At 51.3% G+C, this 15,420-nt stretch overlaps 1 protein-coding gene across 4 annotated transcripts; it reads left to right on the top strand.

The window, feature by feature from the left end:
• The first annotated feature begins 2,281 nt into the window (after positions 1–2,281).
• PI16 (peptidase inhibitor 16) lies at positions 2,282–14,405 on the top strand. Of its 4 annotated transcripts, XM_060162745.1 has the most exons (8): positions 2,283–2,498; positions 6,452–6,673; positions 8,487–8,596; positions 8,881–8,969; positions 9,598–9,696; positions 9,961–10,275; positions 10,490–10,629; positions 12,951–14,016. In XM_060162745.1, the coding sequence occupies exons 1-7, from the start codon at positions 2,328–2,330 to the stop codon at positions 10,609–10,611; spliced, it is 1,128 nt and encodes a 375-aa protein (XP_060018728.1). In that variant the 5' UTR covers positions 2,283–2,327; the 3' UTR covers positions 10,612–10,629; positions 12,951–14,016. The 4 variants fall into 4 exon arrangements, with proteins under 4 accessions (XP_060018727.1, XP_060018728.1, XP_060018725.1 ...); XM_060162744.1 differs by having other exon boundaries at positions 2,282–2,498; positions 9,598–10,146; positions 12,951–14,405; XM_060162742.1 differs by having other exon boundaries at positions 9,598–10,275.
• Positions 14,406–15,420: the final 1,015 nt, after the last annotated feature.

The raw sequence follows: 15,420 nt of genomic DNA on the forward strand, positions 1-15,420 counted from the left end.
TCCCCTCTTTGGCTTAATTTTTTGTTGTGGAATTATATTGCTATTCAAAATGAAACAATTTAAGGAATTCCCTGGCAGTCCAGTGGTTAGGACTCCACTTTCACTGTGGGGGCCCAGGTTCAATCCCTGGTCGCGGAACTAAGATCCTGCAAGCCGCCCGGTGCAGCCAAAAAAAGAGAAACGATTTAAGGCATGTATAGATAGTAACACAAAATAAATTTCCCCCGAGTTCTGGTTAAAGAGAAAAACACAGTTGATGTAAACCACAGCCAATCCTGCATGTGCTTAAATCTGTCACCACCCCTCCCTCTCCTCCTCCCCTAACTTCGCCTCCTGTCCTCCATTCCTCTCTCTCCCCAGTCTGCTTGCCCTCAACCTCCCTCTATCCCCAGTGGCAGGTCCCAGGCTCTGGTGCACCCCTCCCCAGCCCCCAACATTGAGGAAATCACTTCACCTCTCTGAGCATCAGTTTCCTCGTGTGTGGTGATTATGAGACCCACCTCAGAGCTGTCATATGAGGAGTAAATGAGGTCACCCACACAGCAAGGACTCTGAGCACTGTGTGGGCATGTGCATGTACAGAGTAGGGCCCTCTGGCTGCGTGCAGCGGTCCGCAAACACTCGGGCCAGCTCTGGTCGGCCTCCCAGTCTTGTTCCATCTCACCCTCCCCTCTCAGGCAAACCAGGCTCCTTCTCCACCTCCTCAGTCTGCATCCTCTGCCCTCCAAGGGTGCATGTCCTCCCCGTCCAGCTGTGAGATCCGCCAGGCCAAGGGGGTTCCTCCCCAGAGGAAAAGCCAGGCCAGGCTGCTGTATTTTTTTCTCTACTACAACTTGAGGCCCTGTAATTTCTCCCACCTGTAATAATAATAATAATAATAATAATAATGAATACATTCATACTGGCTAACTCAATGAGCACTTAGTATGTGCCAGGCATTATCCCAAGCCCTATCAGTATACTAACTCATTTAACGCTCATGACCATCCTATGAGGTAGGTTCTGTTCTAAGCCCAATTTACAGAAACTGAGGCCAGCAAGCAGGGAAATAGCTTGCCCGAGGCCACCCAGATGATAAGCACCATGCACTTAACCGCAATGCTCTACACGTTTCCTGGCAGTTTCCCTGCTTCGTGATGGTGGGGACCAGTTCTGTCTTATTCACCCAGCTCAGTGCCTGGCACAATGGAGAAGCTGTGTAAATCTTTGTTGAATGAACAGATGAATGAATGGGTGAATAAATGCTGCTCATTGAGCTATCTTAACCAGTTTTATGTGTATAGTTCACTGCAAGTGCAGGCTTCAAGGATCCCAGCTAAACTCCAGAGTACTGGTTCCCACTTCCTACCTCATGCAAGGGCAGGGACCAAGGCCAAGACCTTGGTCCCTGCCCTTGCATGGTCATTACAATGCAAGTGCTTGGCCACTGGGCCTATTTCCCTTCCAATACACCCACCTCAGAGCTCCTGCTATATCAACTCACTCACCACTCTGCTTTTCTGCTCTCTCTTGATGTCAAAAACAGACACATTCTATTTTCTACATATTCAGAGCAGGAAGGGTCCCAGCATCCCACTTCCAAATGAGCACCTCAAGCACATGCAAGCCACAATTGTATCCATAGTGAAAAGCCTATTCCAAGGCTGGGTGGTTGTCTACTGTTACTGAGAGCCTACTATGTGCCAGTTACTGTACTGGGTGCTTTTTATACATTTGATCTCATTTAATCCTCCTTCCAGTTCCGTTAGGTAGGTACTATTACTGTCACGGGTTCAGTTGAGAAAACTGCCAAAAACACAGCTAGAAAAGGAACAGAACCAGGATTCACACTTAGGTTGGCCCAACCTTTGCCAAATACATCTTGTCTTCCTCCATTCTGCCACACGCCGCCTGTTGCTTCCTCACCTTGCCCAGTCCTCTGGGGGTAGGATCCATGTGACTCCCTTCTTGTTACCTGTCCTCAGCACCCAGTGGGTGTGACCTGGGGTGCAAGCCGTCGTTGCAGAGGTTACTGTGATTTTGCCCCTGGAGACCTGTCCACAACTCAGGAGGGACTGCGGAACTCACACAGCTCTTGGCCTGAGCCCCTGTTACCAAGCGAAAGGAGGCTTTAGCCAAGGACTCTGAGGGGAGATAAATGCTGGGAGTGGACGCAACTCTGGTCGGGACCCAAGCACCCAGCCCTCCCCGAGACATTGTTTGAACTGGGCCAGGCCACCAGACACAGCCCCTCCCGCCCGCCCCAGCCAGGGTGGTGCTTGTGTGGGAAGGACTTTAACTCCAGCTGCCAGACCCCTGAACGGGAGAGGCAGAGAGGACTGGCCAACATGCACAACTTCCGCAGCCTCCCGGCCCGTCTGCTGCTGCCGCTGCTACTGCTGGGGGCTGCCATGGGCCCTGCCGGAGCCCTCAGTGATGATGAAAAACACGTGATGGTGGAGCTGCACAATCTCTACCGATCCCAGGTGTCCCCACCGGCCGCCAACATGCTGCAAATGGTAAGTGTGGCCAGGGCCCCCACCAACCCCTTTCATGGAGTGAGTGGAAGCTATCTCGGGGATTCATCTCTCCGGCAGGAACAGAGTCCCTGACATTGTAGAATTCACAGGCCCCCATAAGCAGCCTCATTATACAGATAAGGAAACTGAGGCTCAGAGAGACTTGCTGGTCCCTCAGGGGCTTGTATGTCCCATAGCTGGTAGAGCCAGGCCTGAAAGCCCTGCTCCCTCATCCAATGACCCCTTCCCAGCACTTCCTAAAATGCATGTGCCCCTGGGAGGGGGAACACAGGAAGTTCCTAACACCTTGGTGAAACGATCTTTCAGATACCTTCCAAGGAGATGAGAAGAAAAAATAGGGCAGCAGGATGAGTCCCAGCACCCAGGGTAGGAGGGATGTACTAAGGAGGTGGGGTGAGAACAGGAACCATAAGTAGACAGGGCTCTGAATCACACAGATCAAAATCTGTCTCGACCACTCACAAGGCCTGTGATTTGGGGTGAGTCCCTTAACCTAGTAAGGACCCTCAGTTTCCCATCTGTAAAATGATGTCATCATTAGAGCTACATAAATATCAACATGGACAGAATCTCACAGATATAATATTGAATGGGGGAAAATGAAATCTAAAAGAAGTACACATACATATATTTTTAGTATAGTAGGGTATATTTACATGAAAGAGATAAAGTGAGAAATTCACCCCCTTCCTGCCCTCCCTGAGGGCTACACTGGCCCTTATTCTCCAGTCACCCTTAGGTGAGGGGCAGTGTCCAGGGACCCCCTAGCTGTTGCCTGAGAGCAAGGTTGCACCAGGCGTCCAAGACCAGAGTTCTAACAGCTCTGTCCAATCAGCTGAAGTGACTCTGGGTGGACCCTTTACCTTCAAAGGCGTCTGTTTCCTGATCACATGGTACGGGCAGTCCCTGCCCTGAGGGTCAGACAGGATGACCTATGAAAAAGATCTAGGAAGGGCTCCACGGATGCACACAGCACCGCCCTTCACAGCCCTGTCGGCCTTGGCAACCAGGAATTGCAGACAACAAACTAGGAGCTCCCGATTCTGTTACCAGCTCTGCCAACAGTTCCCCAGTTGAGGCCTGGAACATATTGTTGGGCCTCAGTTTCCCCATCTGTAGGTCCCTGATGCCCTAGAGTCTTGCTGGCTGAGGCTGGGGGCTACACAGGCTGCAAGCTGCTTTGTAGACAGAGATGGACCTCAGGAGTGGGGCAACATTCTAGGAAGCAGTTCAGATATTGATGGGATATGCTGCTGCCTGGTAGGAAGTGATCTGAGGAGGGGGAGATAAGGCTCGACTGGGACACTAGGATAAATTTGGGGCAAGGCGTAGGCTCAGCTTCAGCAGTGGTAAATACAGAGACTCTGGAGTCAGATGGCCTGGGTCATCATCAAATCTTGACTTTGCTATTTATTAGCTATGTGACCTCAGCCAAGTTACTTAACCTCTCTGTGCCCCAACTGTAAATCAGGGATGATAACATTATAATAACTCCCTTGTAGAGTGGTTGAAAGGATGAAATGAGTGACTATATGTAAAGCATTTAGAACAGGGCCTGGCACACAGTAAGTGCGCAATAAGTGTTTGATAACAAAAGAGGGAATGGATCCAGGGTGAAGCAGGTGGGGGTTATCACAGATTCTTCTCTCTCCCTCAGCCTCCAAGTCTAATCATCACCACTTTTACCTCTCAGAAGGTTCAATTTTTCTTGAATCCTATCTCGCCCCCCCCACCCCTCCGCCACCTCTTTGACACAACCCTGGTTCAGTCTTTCATTTCTTTTCCCACGGAATTCTAGAACAGCCTCTACCCGCTTTCTCAGCCTCTGGCTTCTACTACCAGGATGAATGATCCAACACACTGGCCTGACCCTTTTCAAAACCCTTCCATGGCTCGCATTGGCTCCCTGCTGCCTCCAGATAAAGCCCCAGCTCCTGAGAAGCCCCACTCTGTGTGTCTGGCCTTGTCTACCTCTCCAGCCTCCTCTCCTTCACACTTTCTCCTTGAGTAACCCGAGCAGCTTATCTTTCCCCCACCAAAACTTTTCCCATCTCCATGCCTTTATTCATGTTTGCCCTCTGTTCAGGATGCCTTTCCCCTCTCCACCTGGCCAATGCCTCATCTTTTAACACTTAGCTTAATGTCTCCTTCTCCATCCTCAGGTTGCACTAAATGGCCCTCTTTTGGTGCCCCTATACTACCCATCGCATATCTGTCAGTTACCACATGGTGGCCCAGTTAACAGTTTATGACACTGGGAACTTGGGCTTCTTAGTCCTTGCTGTCACCCCCAGGGCTGGCATAGTGCTCAGGACTGTTGAATGAATGAGTGAGTGGATGAATGAATGGACTTGCTTTCAGATGGTGACCAAGTGGCCAGTGAGGGTGGGTACCTTGACTCTTGAACCTCCACAGGGGTCTCTGGACAACTGAGAAGCCTTAAGACTCACAGGAATGACTCTCTAATGGTGGGACTCCAGGCATCCAGTCAGGATGGAAATTACAGCCGAGCTCTGTAGGAGAGACTGCTTTAAGCAGGGCTGTGTCTCAGTCATCAACAGCTGAGAAATGTCTGTTGAGCACCTGCTCTGGGCCAGCACTGGGCCAGACATGCTGAAGGAGCTTACAGTCTAGTCTGGAGCCCTGAAGGTCATCCCAGACACCCTGAGCCTGGTCCCCAGCACCCTGCCCCTTTCCCGCTCCCTATCCTCCACTACTACCAATTTGAGAGAGCCTCAGGGACCAGTGACTTGGGACAAAAATGCCCACAGAGGGAAAGGGATTCACCTGAGTTTACAGCATTTTACTATCCCAGCCCAATGCTCCCATCCGTACCCCAGGCAGCTGCTCCTGAGAACCCTGGGAGGGGGGGTGGGTGTGGCCACACAGCCCCCTCCCCTCAGGGTCACCCAAGCTCTTGGTACTTTATGGGCTGTCTGGCTCCCACCGCTGGCAGGCCCCCAGAGGGTGGAGCAAGAGTTGCTGCCAGGCCATCCATTTCTAGGAGAGGCCAAGGACAGTTTAATGGGATCCAGGCCTCCTTCCTCAATCTCTTGGTCAGATGCCTTGTTAATCTGTCTTCCCACCCACACTGGCCCATCCTTCCAGCCTGGGACACAGAACCTCAGAGGCCCTCTAACCTGAAATGCCCCCTCCCACCATCTCACCTGAGGTCCTCCCTGGAGAACACTGCCTTTGGGACCTGACAGCTCTTTGGGCCACCAAGGCTCTGAAAATAGGCCTCTCAGCGAGGGTCACACACACACACTTAATTTTCTTGGGGAAAGGGGTTGTCCAGTTGACAAGAGAGCAACTGGGAGGGAAGCCCAGAGCTGGTAAAGCTGGGCTATCCCAAGGGGAGAGTGGGAGGTTAAAGGGGGTGCTGGCCCCTCAAGTAAGATTTCTGGTGGGTGGGTAGAGGGAGTGGAATGGCTGAATAAACAACCCAGCCCCGGAACATCTCACTGGACATCGTGTGTGCTTCAGAACAGTTCAGGCAGCCCTGGCAGGGGCATCACCACCCACCTTGCAAATAGAATGATATTAGTATTAATTAATAATCCCATTATCAAAAACATCATCTCATTTTTTCTTCCCAAAGTCCTATGAGAGTTCAGAAAGTTAGGCAATCTGTCTAAAACCACACAGCTGGTGAATGGTCCCAAGTTTGCCTAACCCCATGGCCTGGGATGGTACCCTCCCACCTCCCCACAGAAGCGCCCCATCAGCACAGCTGTGTTCCAGATCATGTCCACGAGTCACCCTGCAAGGAGGGGAGGGTCTTCGGCCTCCAGAGGCCCCCCAGAACACCCTCCACCTTCTTTTCTGATCCTCACCCAATTTGGACATCCTTACCTCCCTCTCCCACCCTCCTTTCCCGCCTCCACTGAGCCCGAGGCGTCCTCACCTCCCCCTCACAACCTGACCCGCAGAGGTGGGACGAGGAGCTGGCCGCCTTCGCCAAGGCCTATGCGCAGCAGTGCGTGTGGGGCCACAACAAGGAGCGCGGGCGTCGCGGCGAGAACCTGTTCGCCATCACGGACGAGGGCCTGGACGTGCCGCTGGCCATGGAGGAGTGGCACCACGAGCGCGAGCACTACAACCTCAGCGCCGCCACCTGCGCCACAGGCCAGATGTGCGGCCACTACACGCAGGTGCGAAGCTGGACGGGCGGGCGGGGCCCCAGGGCAGTGGGCGGGGCCGGGAAGGGCCGGGCGGGGCCACCTCTCCAGTCAGAGCCCGGGAGTCCGTAAGCCCCGTTTGCATCCTTCATAAAAGTCATCTCTCCACAGGAATTCATGTGTTGTCCAGGCCCCCAACGAAGTCTGCTTCTCAGACTGTCTAAACCATTTTCAGCTGTCTCTTTAAAAACCACAATCTTCTGAAAACCTAGGCGGCCCCTCTCGGCCTCCTGGTCCTGAAGAGACCTGAATTAGGTGTCCCAGAGCCTTTTTCCTGGAAGGTAGTTACTGTGCCAGGCGATCCTGATCGAGCTCTAAGCAGTCTCGTCCTCTGGCCGAGGTTACACACGGCTGTTTGCCCCAGCAGTGAAGGGCTTCCCCCTGCCTTCGGTCTTCTCTCTCTCACTGTCCCTCTTGTCATTTCTCAGAGTGTCTAAGTTGCTGCTTCCAATCTGCCAGGGACTGATAAAGCAAATACACAATTTTTCTTCTGCCTTGAAAAACTACATACGAAATAAGAGAGTAAGCTATCACCAAGTGAACGTTTCAGAGAGCCTTCCGAGAGCATTTCCTGCCTCTTGCTATGTCAGGGTTTTACTGCATTTCGTAAGTTTGAGTTTGCAGACAAGGGGCATAGGGGTGTGTGTAGGGGAATTAACATTAGTGTTATTGAATTCTTTTTTTTTCTTCCCAGTGCTTATTTGTTGTTCAAACAATAACATGACAAATTTTAAAAAAAGAAAAAGGAAATGAACCAACCATCTTCCCACCCATATCCACCAATTCCATTTTCCAGTGTTTCTTTGGGTGGTATTTTTAGTGCTGATCTTTAGAGAAGGAAATCCTAACATCACCCACCCAGATCAGGAAGTTGTGAGGCCCCAGCCCTCCCTGCCCCCTTCTCTCTCTTCCCTGCCACCTCTCACACTCCCCGTACATACATCCTCCTGCAGGAATTGCTGTCAGTGCCCAGCAGGAGTCGGGCTGCCCCATCTCTACCCCTGTGTTCTCTAAGGCTGAGTGCTTGTGCATTCTGGGGTCATTTCTGCCTGGGAGATGCTCGACAGTGGTCCCTCGGGAACTCTCAGCTGATTCAAGCAGCAAGACCCCAATCCTGGGGAGTTGTGCAGAATTAACAGCAAGAGCCAGATCTCACAACAAAAAACGGGCCTCAGTTTGAGTGACTCCTGGGCAGACTGGGCCTAGAAATAGCAAAGGGAGGCTATATTGGCTTGTCTCAGCCAATGGCAGGGCACAAAGTTTGTTTTGACTTTTTAAAGTTTATACTTAAGACAGAACGCCTTCTACCAGTTAGGAGACCCGCACTTAGAAATGGCAGGGCAGGTCCCTGCTTACTTATGATTTGGGGGGAAGTTTTACTTCCAAAATGGCTCCTCCTGTTCCCTTCCTTGGCCTTTGCTTGTTGCTGATGTTTAAGGTTCTCCCATCTGAGATTCATTCCTTTGTATATCCCTTGTTTAAAATGCAAGGGCCTCTAGAAGGAGCCCACAGGAAGAATTCATGAGGGTCTATCAAAGGGGAAGGTTTTCAGAGGGAGAGTCCTAGTGAAATAGTGTGTGTGGTTGGTAGAGGAGAGTAGGCTGCTTGGGACAAATTTCCCCCCAAGCCCCCTGTTCAGAGTTTTGTCCTGAAGCTGTGTGTCCTCAGGGACTTGGATCTTACATATAGGGTTCCTCCTCTCCTCACTCATAGAAGGCTGATGTAGAGAGACACTAGCTAGGAGCCATCTTGCGCAGGCTAAACTGTTGGGTTTTCCCTCCTTCAGGTGGTCTGGGCCAAGACAGAGAGGATTGGTTGTGGTGCCCACTTCTGTGAGAAGCTCCAGGGCGTTGAGGAGACCGATATCCACTTGCTGGTTTGCAACTATGAGCCCCCGTGAGTGGGGAGGGAGCCCTGGGGGAAGGGGGTGGGCAGAGCCAAGGGGAGGGCTGAGCTGGACACAGTCAAGGAGGAGGAAGGGGGCCAATCTTGGGTCCATACCCTATACCCTTGGAGGAGCTGCAAGGGCACCCATGGGAGTCTGCTCTTACTGGCCCGGCAAGTTAGTGTAGGGCAAGTAAGACCCAGGGAGCGCTTCCAGACTAGGTATGTGTATGAGGGATAGGGACAGGGGTTGGCAGGGACACCCCTCCCCCCAGCATCCTCCTCCCCTCCTGCAGGGGGAACGTGAAGGGGCAGAGGCCCTACCAGGAGGGAACTCCATGCTCCCAATGTCCCTTGGGCTACCACTGTGAAAACTCCCTGTGTGGTGAGTCCGGGGTGGGGTGGGGTGGGGTGGGGGGAGGCAGGTGAGGCAGGGGACGCCTACTGGATGGTCTGGTGTCTTCCAAGACTCCAGAGTGGTGCGTGGGCCAGGGGAGGAACCCTCAGCGGCCCCACCCCATCCGGGTTCCCAAGCCCGCTTTACCTGCTTTGCCCTCCTTGCGCACCACTTTGGCGCCCTGGCATTCCAAGTGAACAGCTTACTACCCTCCAAGCAGAGGGTAGAGGAGAGTTGGGGGCTCCTGAGCATAGGGGGTGCGGGGGTGGAGGTGGGGGGCGTGGCCAGATGGGTGGTCAGAGGGACTCCAAAGGCCAGGCCTGCAATGCGATGGGTGTTTTAGGAACAGGAATCCAGCGGGAGAAATCCCCTGAAAAAGTGGAAATGCGTGTGTAGAGAGGGGAAGACTTGGACAAGGAGGTGGATGGAGGGGCAACTGTCAGTCACAAGAAATAACATGTATTATCAATGAGGGACATACTCACTGGAGAGGGTGTGTGCATGTGTGTTTGTGTGTCTTTGTAGGACATTTGATCACCTCACCTCGATTGCGGTGGGGTGAGGGATGCGGGGCCCTGCTTGCAGCACTAATGCCAGGCCTTGTCTCTCTTATCAGAACCCATCAGAGGCCCGGAAGAGGCTCAGGATTTGCCTTACCTAGTAACTGAGGCCCCATCTTCCCTGGCAACAGAAGCCTCAGGCTCTAGGAAAGAGGGTATCACTTCTTCCTTAGCAACGGAAACTCCATCCTTCTTGGTAACAGAGGTCTCAGGCTCCCTGGCAACAAACGCTCTACCTGCTGTAGAAACCAAGGCCCCATCTTCCTTAGTAACAGAAGACTCCCCTTCCATGGCAACAGAGGCTCCACCTTCCTTAGCAACTGAGGTCCCTTCCTTTTTGGCAACTCACAGCCTACTCTATTTGGATGAGAGACCGGCTACCCTCCCCAAATCAACCCATGATCCTACCCCCAAATCAGCAGATAAAGAGGCCAGCAGTACAAGAATGCCCTCCAGGAGCCCAGAGAGTTCTCTGCAGCCCAAGATGTCCTTGACGGGGACATGGGAGCCGCTACCCCACACCCAGGAGGAGGGCGAGGCTGAGGCCGAGTCGCCTCATTCCAGTGAGATCTTGGCCTCAGTTTTTCCAGCGCAGGACAAGCCAGGTGAGCTGCAGGCCACACTGGAGCACAAGGGACACACCTCCTCCAAGTCCCTGTCCAACTCCCCCAGTGCCTCTGCCACCGCTAATGCCATGGGTGGGCGTACCCTGGCCCTGCAGTCCTCCTTGCCAGGTAAGGCCTGTAGCGCCCGTCCTACCTTCCCTCCTGGCTCCAGAAGGTCAGCACCCTGCCTCTAGTATAGATGATATAGGCACGGCGGGGCATGCACCTCCGAGTAGGAGCTTCCTCCCTGGCTGCTGGGCCCCATGTGCATGCCTTGGTAGGGTGGGTGGGAGGTCAGGCAGAGCTGTCTCCAGGCTGAGGCAAAGCCTCTCCCTTCCTGCAGGTGCAGAGGGCCCTGAAAAGCATGGCATCAAGTCAGGGTTGAACTCGAGCCCTGGGCACGGCTGGGGCCTCCTCCTGGGACTGCTGCTACTGCCTCCCCTGGTGCTGGCTGGAATCTTCTGAAGGGGTCACCACTCAAAGGCAAGGCCTCATGGGGGGGACCCTAGCCTCATGCCCACTCTGGATTGTCTTTCTCCAATAAGAGACCACAGCTTCCTGGAAGGTCCTCTCTGTGGCCCAGCAGCCCCCTTCACCCCAGCCAGACTCCAGGCCAGAGGCCTTGTGCCCTCAGGAGGCCTCGACAGGGACAATCCTTGGCACTGCCCCAGGATGCCTCTGCCTTTGGGGAGGTCCACCCCTCAGCCAGCTGCAGATTGTTCTGAGCAGTGTTCCTGTGGCCTATGCCCACTCTCCAGCTGTCCTGGGGCCACAGTCCTGCTCTTCCAGGGACAGAAGATCGCAGGGCTTCCCAGGAACCCCTCAGCCCCTTCCAGTCCCCTGGCCTCTTCCTTGAGCCATTGGAGTCTAAGGCTGTTCCCAGGAGTGCTTCCTGCCTTCCCAGGGTGAAGAGGTCAGCTGTCCTCCTGCCACCTCCCCCACCCTGTCCCCAGCCCGCCAAACAAGACGTTTCTTGGCTGAAGTCCCTCTGGAAGGGAAAGGCTGCAGGGCATGTGCCTCATCCACAGACATCTTTGGGGGTATGGGGCCTGGCCACTGCGAGCTCAGGTTGCTGCCCGCTGACTGCATGTGTCTGGACCCCTTCTGTTCCTCCCATCTCAGTCTGGGGGGGGCGGTGAGTGAGGACTCTGGGGAGGTCCCTGCCTGCCTGGCCTTAGGTTGTCTGCCTGGGCAAGGTAAAGGTTCTCCCTGAGTATCCGGTCCCCTAACTTTCCTGTTTAGCAGGCAGCGGGTGTCGTGAGGGGCAGATGAAGGACAAGCCCCATCTGAGAGGAGTTCTATGGGTGGGGCAGGCAGGGACCAGGGAAGGGAGGCAGCCCCTGACTCCTGAATAAAAGCCTGTGTAAGAGGACCAGTCGCCGTGCTTGTGAGCAACAAAGGGGGCAAGGGAGGGCTCTTGGGCAGGGGGCCCTGAGAGGCTCACCTCTTCCCCTACTGACTCATGGCAACTGTTCCTTCTTCACACGCCCTCTCCCCCAAACATTCCATTTAGTTCTTTGAGGCACTTTTCCTTTCCTTCCTAACCCCCGACCCCAAATCTTCAGGTAGCCGGCGGAAAGGGGCTAGGGCCAAGGGTTGGCGAAGGGTGCTGGGCTGACTCTCCCAGCTCTGGGAGTCACTAGTGAAGCCTAGCTGGGTTCGTGACCCAGGATCAAGGAGTGGCATACGACCTCTTCACAGGGGTCCTGCTGCCCACGCCCACCCAGGACACAAGGTCTGAAATGTACCTCAGCATGGTTTTGCCAACCCTTGGTGCTTAGAGGAGTCCTGAGAAAGGGCTCTGGAGTCCCAGACACCCTCCAGGGAAGTACAGGATTGTCCCGAAGTGCTGTGGGGCAGGAAAGCACAAGTGTGTGAGTAGGGATAGCAATGGTAGGTGATGAGGGCAGCCTGGGACTCAGCTAGGGCTGGTGGGGAGGGGCAGCTAAACAGGAAGCATACAAATCAGTCCAGGGCTTAAGGCTGTGTGTGTGTGTATGAGATGATAGAATGTATCTCCATTAAGGTATAACTCATATAACTTAAGATTCACATTTAAAGTGTACCACTCAGTGGTTTTTAGTATATTCACAGGGTTGTGCAACCATCACCACAATTTGGGAACATTTTTATCACCCCAAAGAGAAACCCCACACCCCTCAGCAGTCACTTCCCATTTTCCCTCCACGCCCCCCAGCCCTTGCCCTAAGCAATCACTAATCTATTGTCTCTATGGGTTTGTCTATTCTGACTTTTTTTTTTTTTTGCGGTACGCGGGCCTCTCACTGTTGTGGCCTCTCCCGTTGCGGAGCACAGGCTCCAGACGCGCAGGCTTAGCAGCCATGGCTCACGGGCCCAGCCGCTCCGCGGCATGTGGGATCTTCCCGGACCGGGGCACGAACCCGTGTCCCCTGCATCGGCAGGCAGACTCTCAACCACTGCACCACCAGGGAAGCCCTATTCTGACATTTTATATAAATAGAATCATACAATATGTGGCCTTTTGTGTCTGGCTTCTTTCACTTAGCATATTTTCAGGTTCATCCATGTTGTAACATGAGATAGTACTTTATTCCTTTTTACTACCAAGTAATATTCCTTTGTATGGAATATATTTCATTTATCCATTTATCAATTGTTGGGCATTTGTTTCCACATTTTGGCTATTATAAATAATGCTGCTACAAACATTCATGTAAAAGTTTTTGTATGGCAATATGTCTTCATTTCTCTTGGGTACATACTAGGAGTGGTATCATTTGGCTACTCTGATCATATAGTAACTCTATGTTTAACTTTTTCAGGAACTGCCAGACTACTTTCCAAAGTGGCTGCACTATTTTACATTCCCACCAGCAATGTACAAGGGTTTCAATTTCTCCACACTACCAACACTTGTTACTGTCTTTTTCGATTATAGTCATTCTAGTGAGTGTGAAGTAGTATCTTGCTGTGGTTTTGACGTTCATTTCCCTGATGGCTAATGATGTTGAGCATCTCTCCACGTGCTTAGTGGCCATCTGTATATCTTCTTTGGAGAAATATCTACTCAAGTCTTTTGCCCATTTTTTAATTGGGGTATTTGTCTTTTTATTATTGAGTTGTAGGAATTCTTTACATATTCTAGATATAAGTCCCTTATCAGATATATGATTTGCAAACATTTTCTCTCATTCTGTGGGTTGTCTTTTCAATTTTTCTTGATATCCTTCAAACCCAAAAGCTGTTAATTTTGAGGACTTCCGACTTATTTTTTTCTTTTGCTGCTTGTGGTTTTGGTGTTATATCTAAGAAACCATTGCCTAATCCAAGGTCAGGAAGATTTATACCTGTGTTTTTAAATTTTTATGTTAATTGTGTGAATTAAAGTGTGAATGTTTCTTTCTGGACTCCCAATCATATTCCATTGATTTATGTATCTATCTTTATGCTAATGTCACACCATCTTGATTACTGTAGCATTGTAGTTAAGTTTTGAAATTGGGAAGTGCAAGTCCTCCAACTTTGTTTTTTTTCAAGACTGTGAATTTCCAGTCTTTTTTCAAGACCCTTGAATTTCCATATAAATTTTAGGATCAGCTTGTCAAATTTCTGCAAAGAAGTCAGCTGAGATTTTGATAGGGATTATGTAATCCACCATTTTAGCAATGTTAAGGCTTCCGATCCATGAACATAGGATGGCTTTCCACTTATTTAGGTCTTCTTTACTTTCTTTCAACAATGTGTTAGAATTTTCAAAATATAAGTTTTGTAATTCTTTTATTAAATTTGTATTTTATTAATTTTTATGCTATTATAAATGAAATTGTTTCACTAATTTCATTTTCACTTTGCAAGTGTATAGAAATACAATTGATTTTTGTACATCAATTTTATATCCTGCAACCTTGGTGAATTCATTCATTAGTTATAACAGTATTTTTAGTGGATTCTTTAGGATTTTCAATACAAGATCATGTCATCTGCAGAGACAGTTTTGCTTCTGCCTTTCTAACACAGATAATATTTCATTTTCTTTCCCAGTTGCCTGGGCTAGACCCTCCAGTACAATGTTGACTAACGGCAAGAGCAGAGCCTTGTCTTGTTCCTGATCTCAGGGGGAAAAACATTAGGTGTTTCTCCATTTGGTATAATATTAATTACGAGTTTTTCATAGATGCCATTTACTAGGTTGAGGAAGCTCACTTCTGTTTTTAGGTTTTTGAATGTTTTCATCATGAAGGGATGTTGAATTTTGTTAAACACTTTTCCTGTGTCCATTGAGATGATTGTGTGGTTTTGTTCCTTCTATGGACAGAATGTATTACATTAATTGATTTTCAGATGCTGACCCTGCTTGCCTTCCTGAGGCGGGAAGGGCGTCCCTCCCTTTGTGGGCCTGTCTTTGCAAGCTAGTCCCAAGTTCTATGAGGTGGTCAGGTGAGGTAGCCTCTGGGCAGAGCCAGACTGTGGAGGCCCAAACCCATCTTTCTCAGTTTTGGGGTGGGATGTACCAGCCTCCTGCAAAGCAAGAACACCTGTTTCCAGCACTCAGGTTCCAGCCCAACCTGTCATATGAGAAAACCTACTAAGACCAGCAGCAGGAATCTCTTTGGAAATTTTCTGGGGTAAATAACAGAAGCCAAGACATGGTATCCCATAGTAGTCAGGGAGAGGAGGAGAATGGGAGGGCATGTTCAAAAGGAGGGCAGGGGGCTGGCACTCTGAGGCCTCGAGGACCAGAGTAGGGCAGGTCTGCTCCCGCACTCTGCTGCGTGACTCCCAGGCATCTGGGCACTGGCGCGGCAACACAGGCTACAGTAGGGCCCTGCAAAGACCACCACTGCCACCTCGGACTTCATCACAGGGGGTCCCAAAAGGCCTGTCAGAGGACATTCCAGCTTTGTCCATTGCAATTAGGTTTTCCAGGAGGGGAGGGAGGTAACTGGGTCCCCACAGGGACATTCCCACTCCTGTCACCCCTCCTTTTGCTGACAGCTCAGCTCCCCGCACCTACCCCCCAAACCTCCACCCTCCACACCCCTCCCCCACCAATTCAACCCAATCTCCTTTCTCAGATAAGGACCCTGTCACTCTAGTTTCCAGGACTGAGAGGAAACATGCCAGGTGCTATGGGGGGTTGGGGGAGGGGAGCAGGTGAGGCTTCAGCCCTCAAAGAATGAAAGGTTCAGGAGACAAAGGGAGCACTTACCACACACAACACACGCACCTTAATACTGAACTGAAAATGGTTAGGAATAAAAACCTGTACTTAGCTCAACTAAAAACCGAGAC

The sequence above is a fragment of the Lagenorhynchus albirostris genome, chromosome 10 (assembly GCF_949774975.1).
Source record: "Lagenorhynchus albirostris chromosome 10, mLagAlb1.1, whole genome shotgun sequence".
NCBI lineage: Eukaryota > Metazoa > Chordata > Mammalia > Artiodactyla > Delphinidae > Lagenorhynchus > Lagenorhynchus albirostris.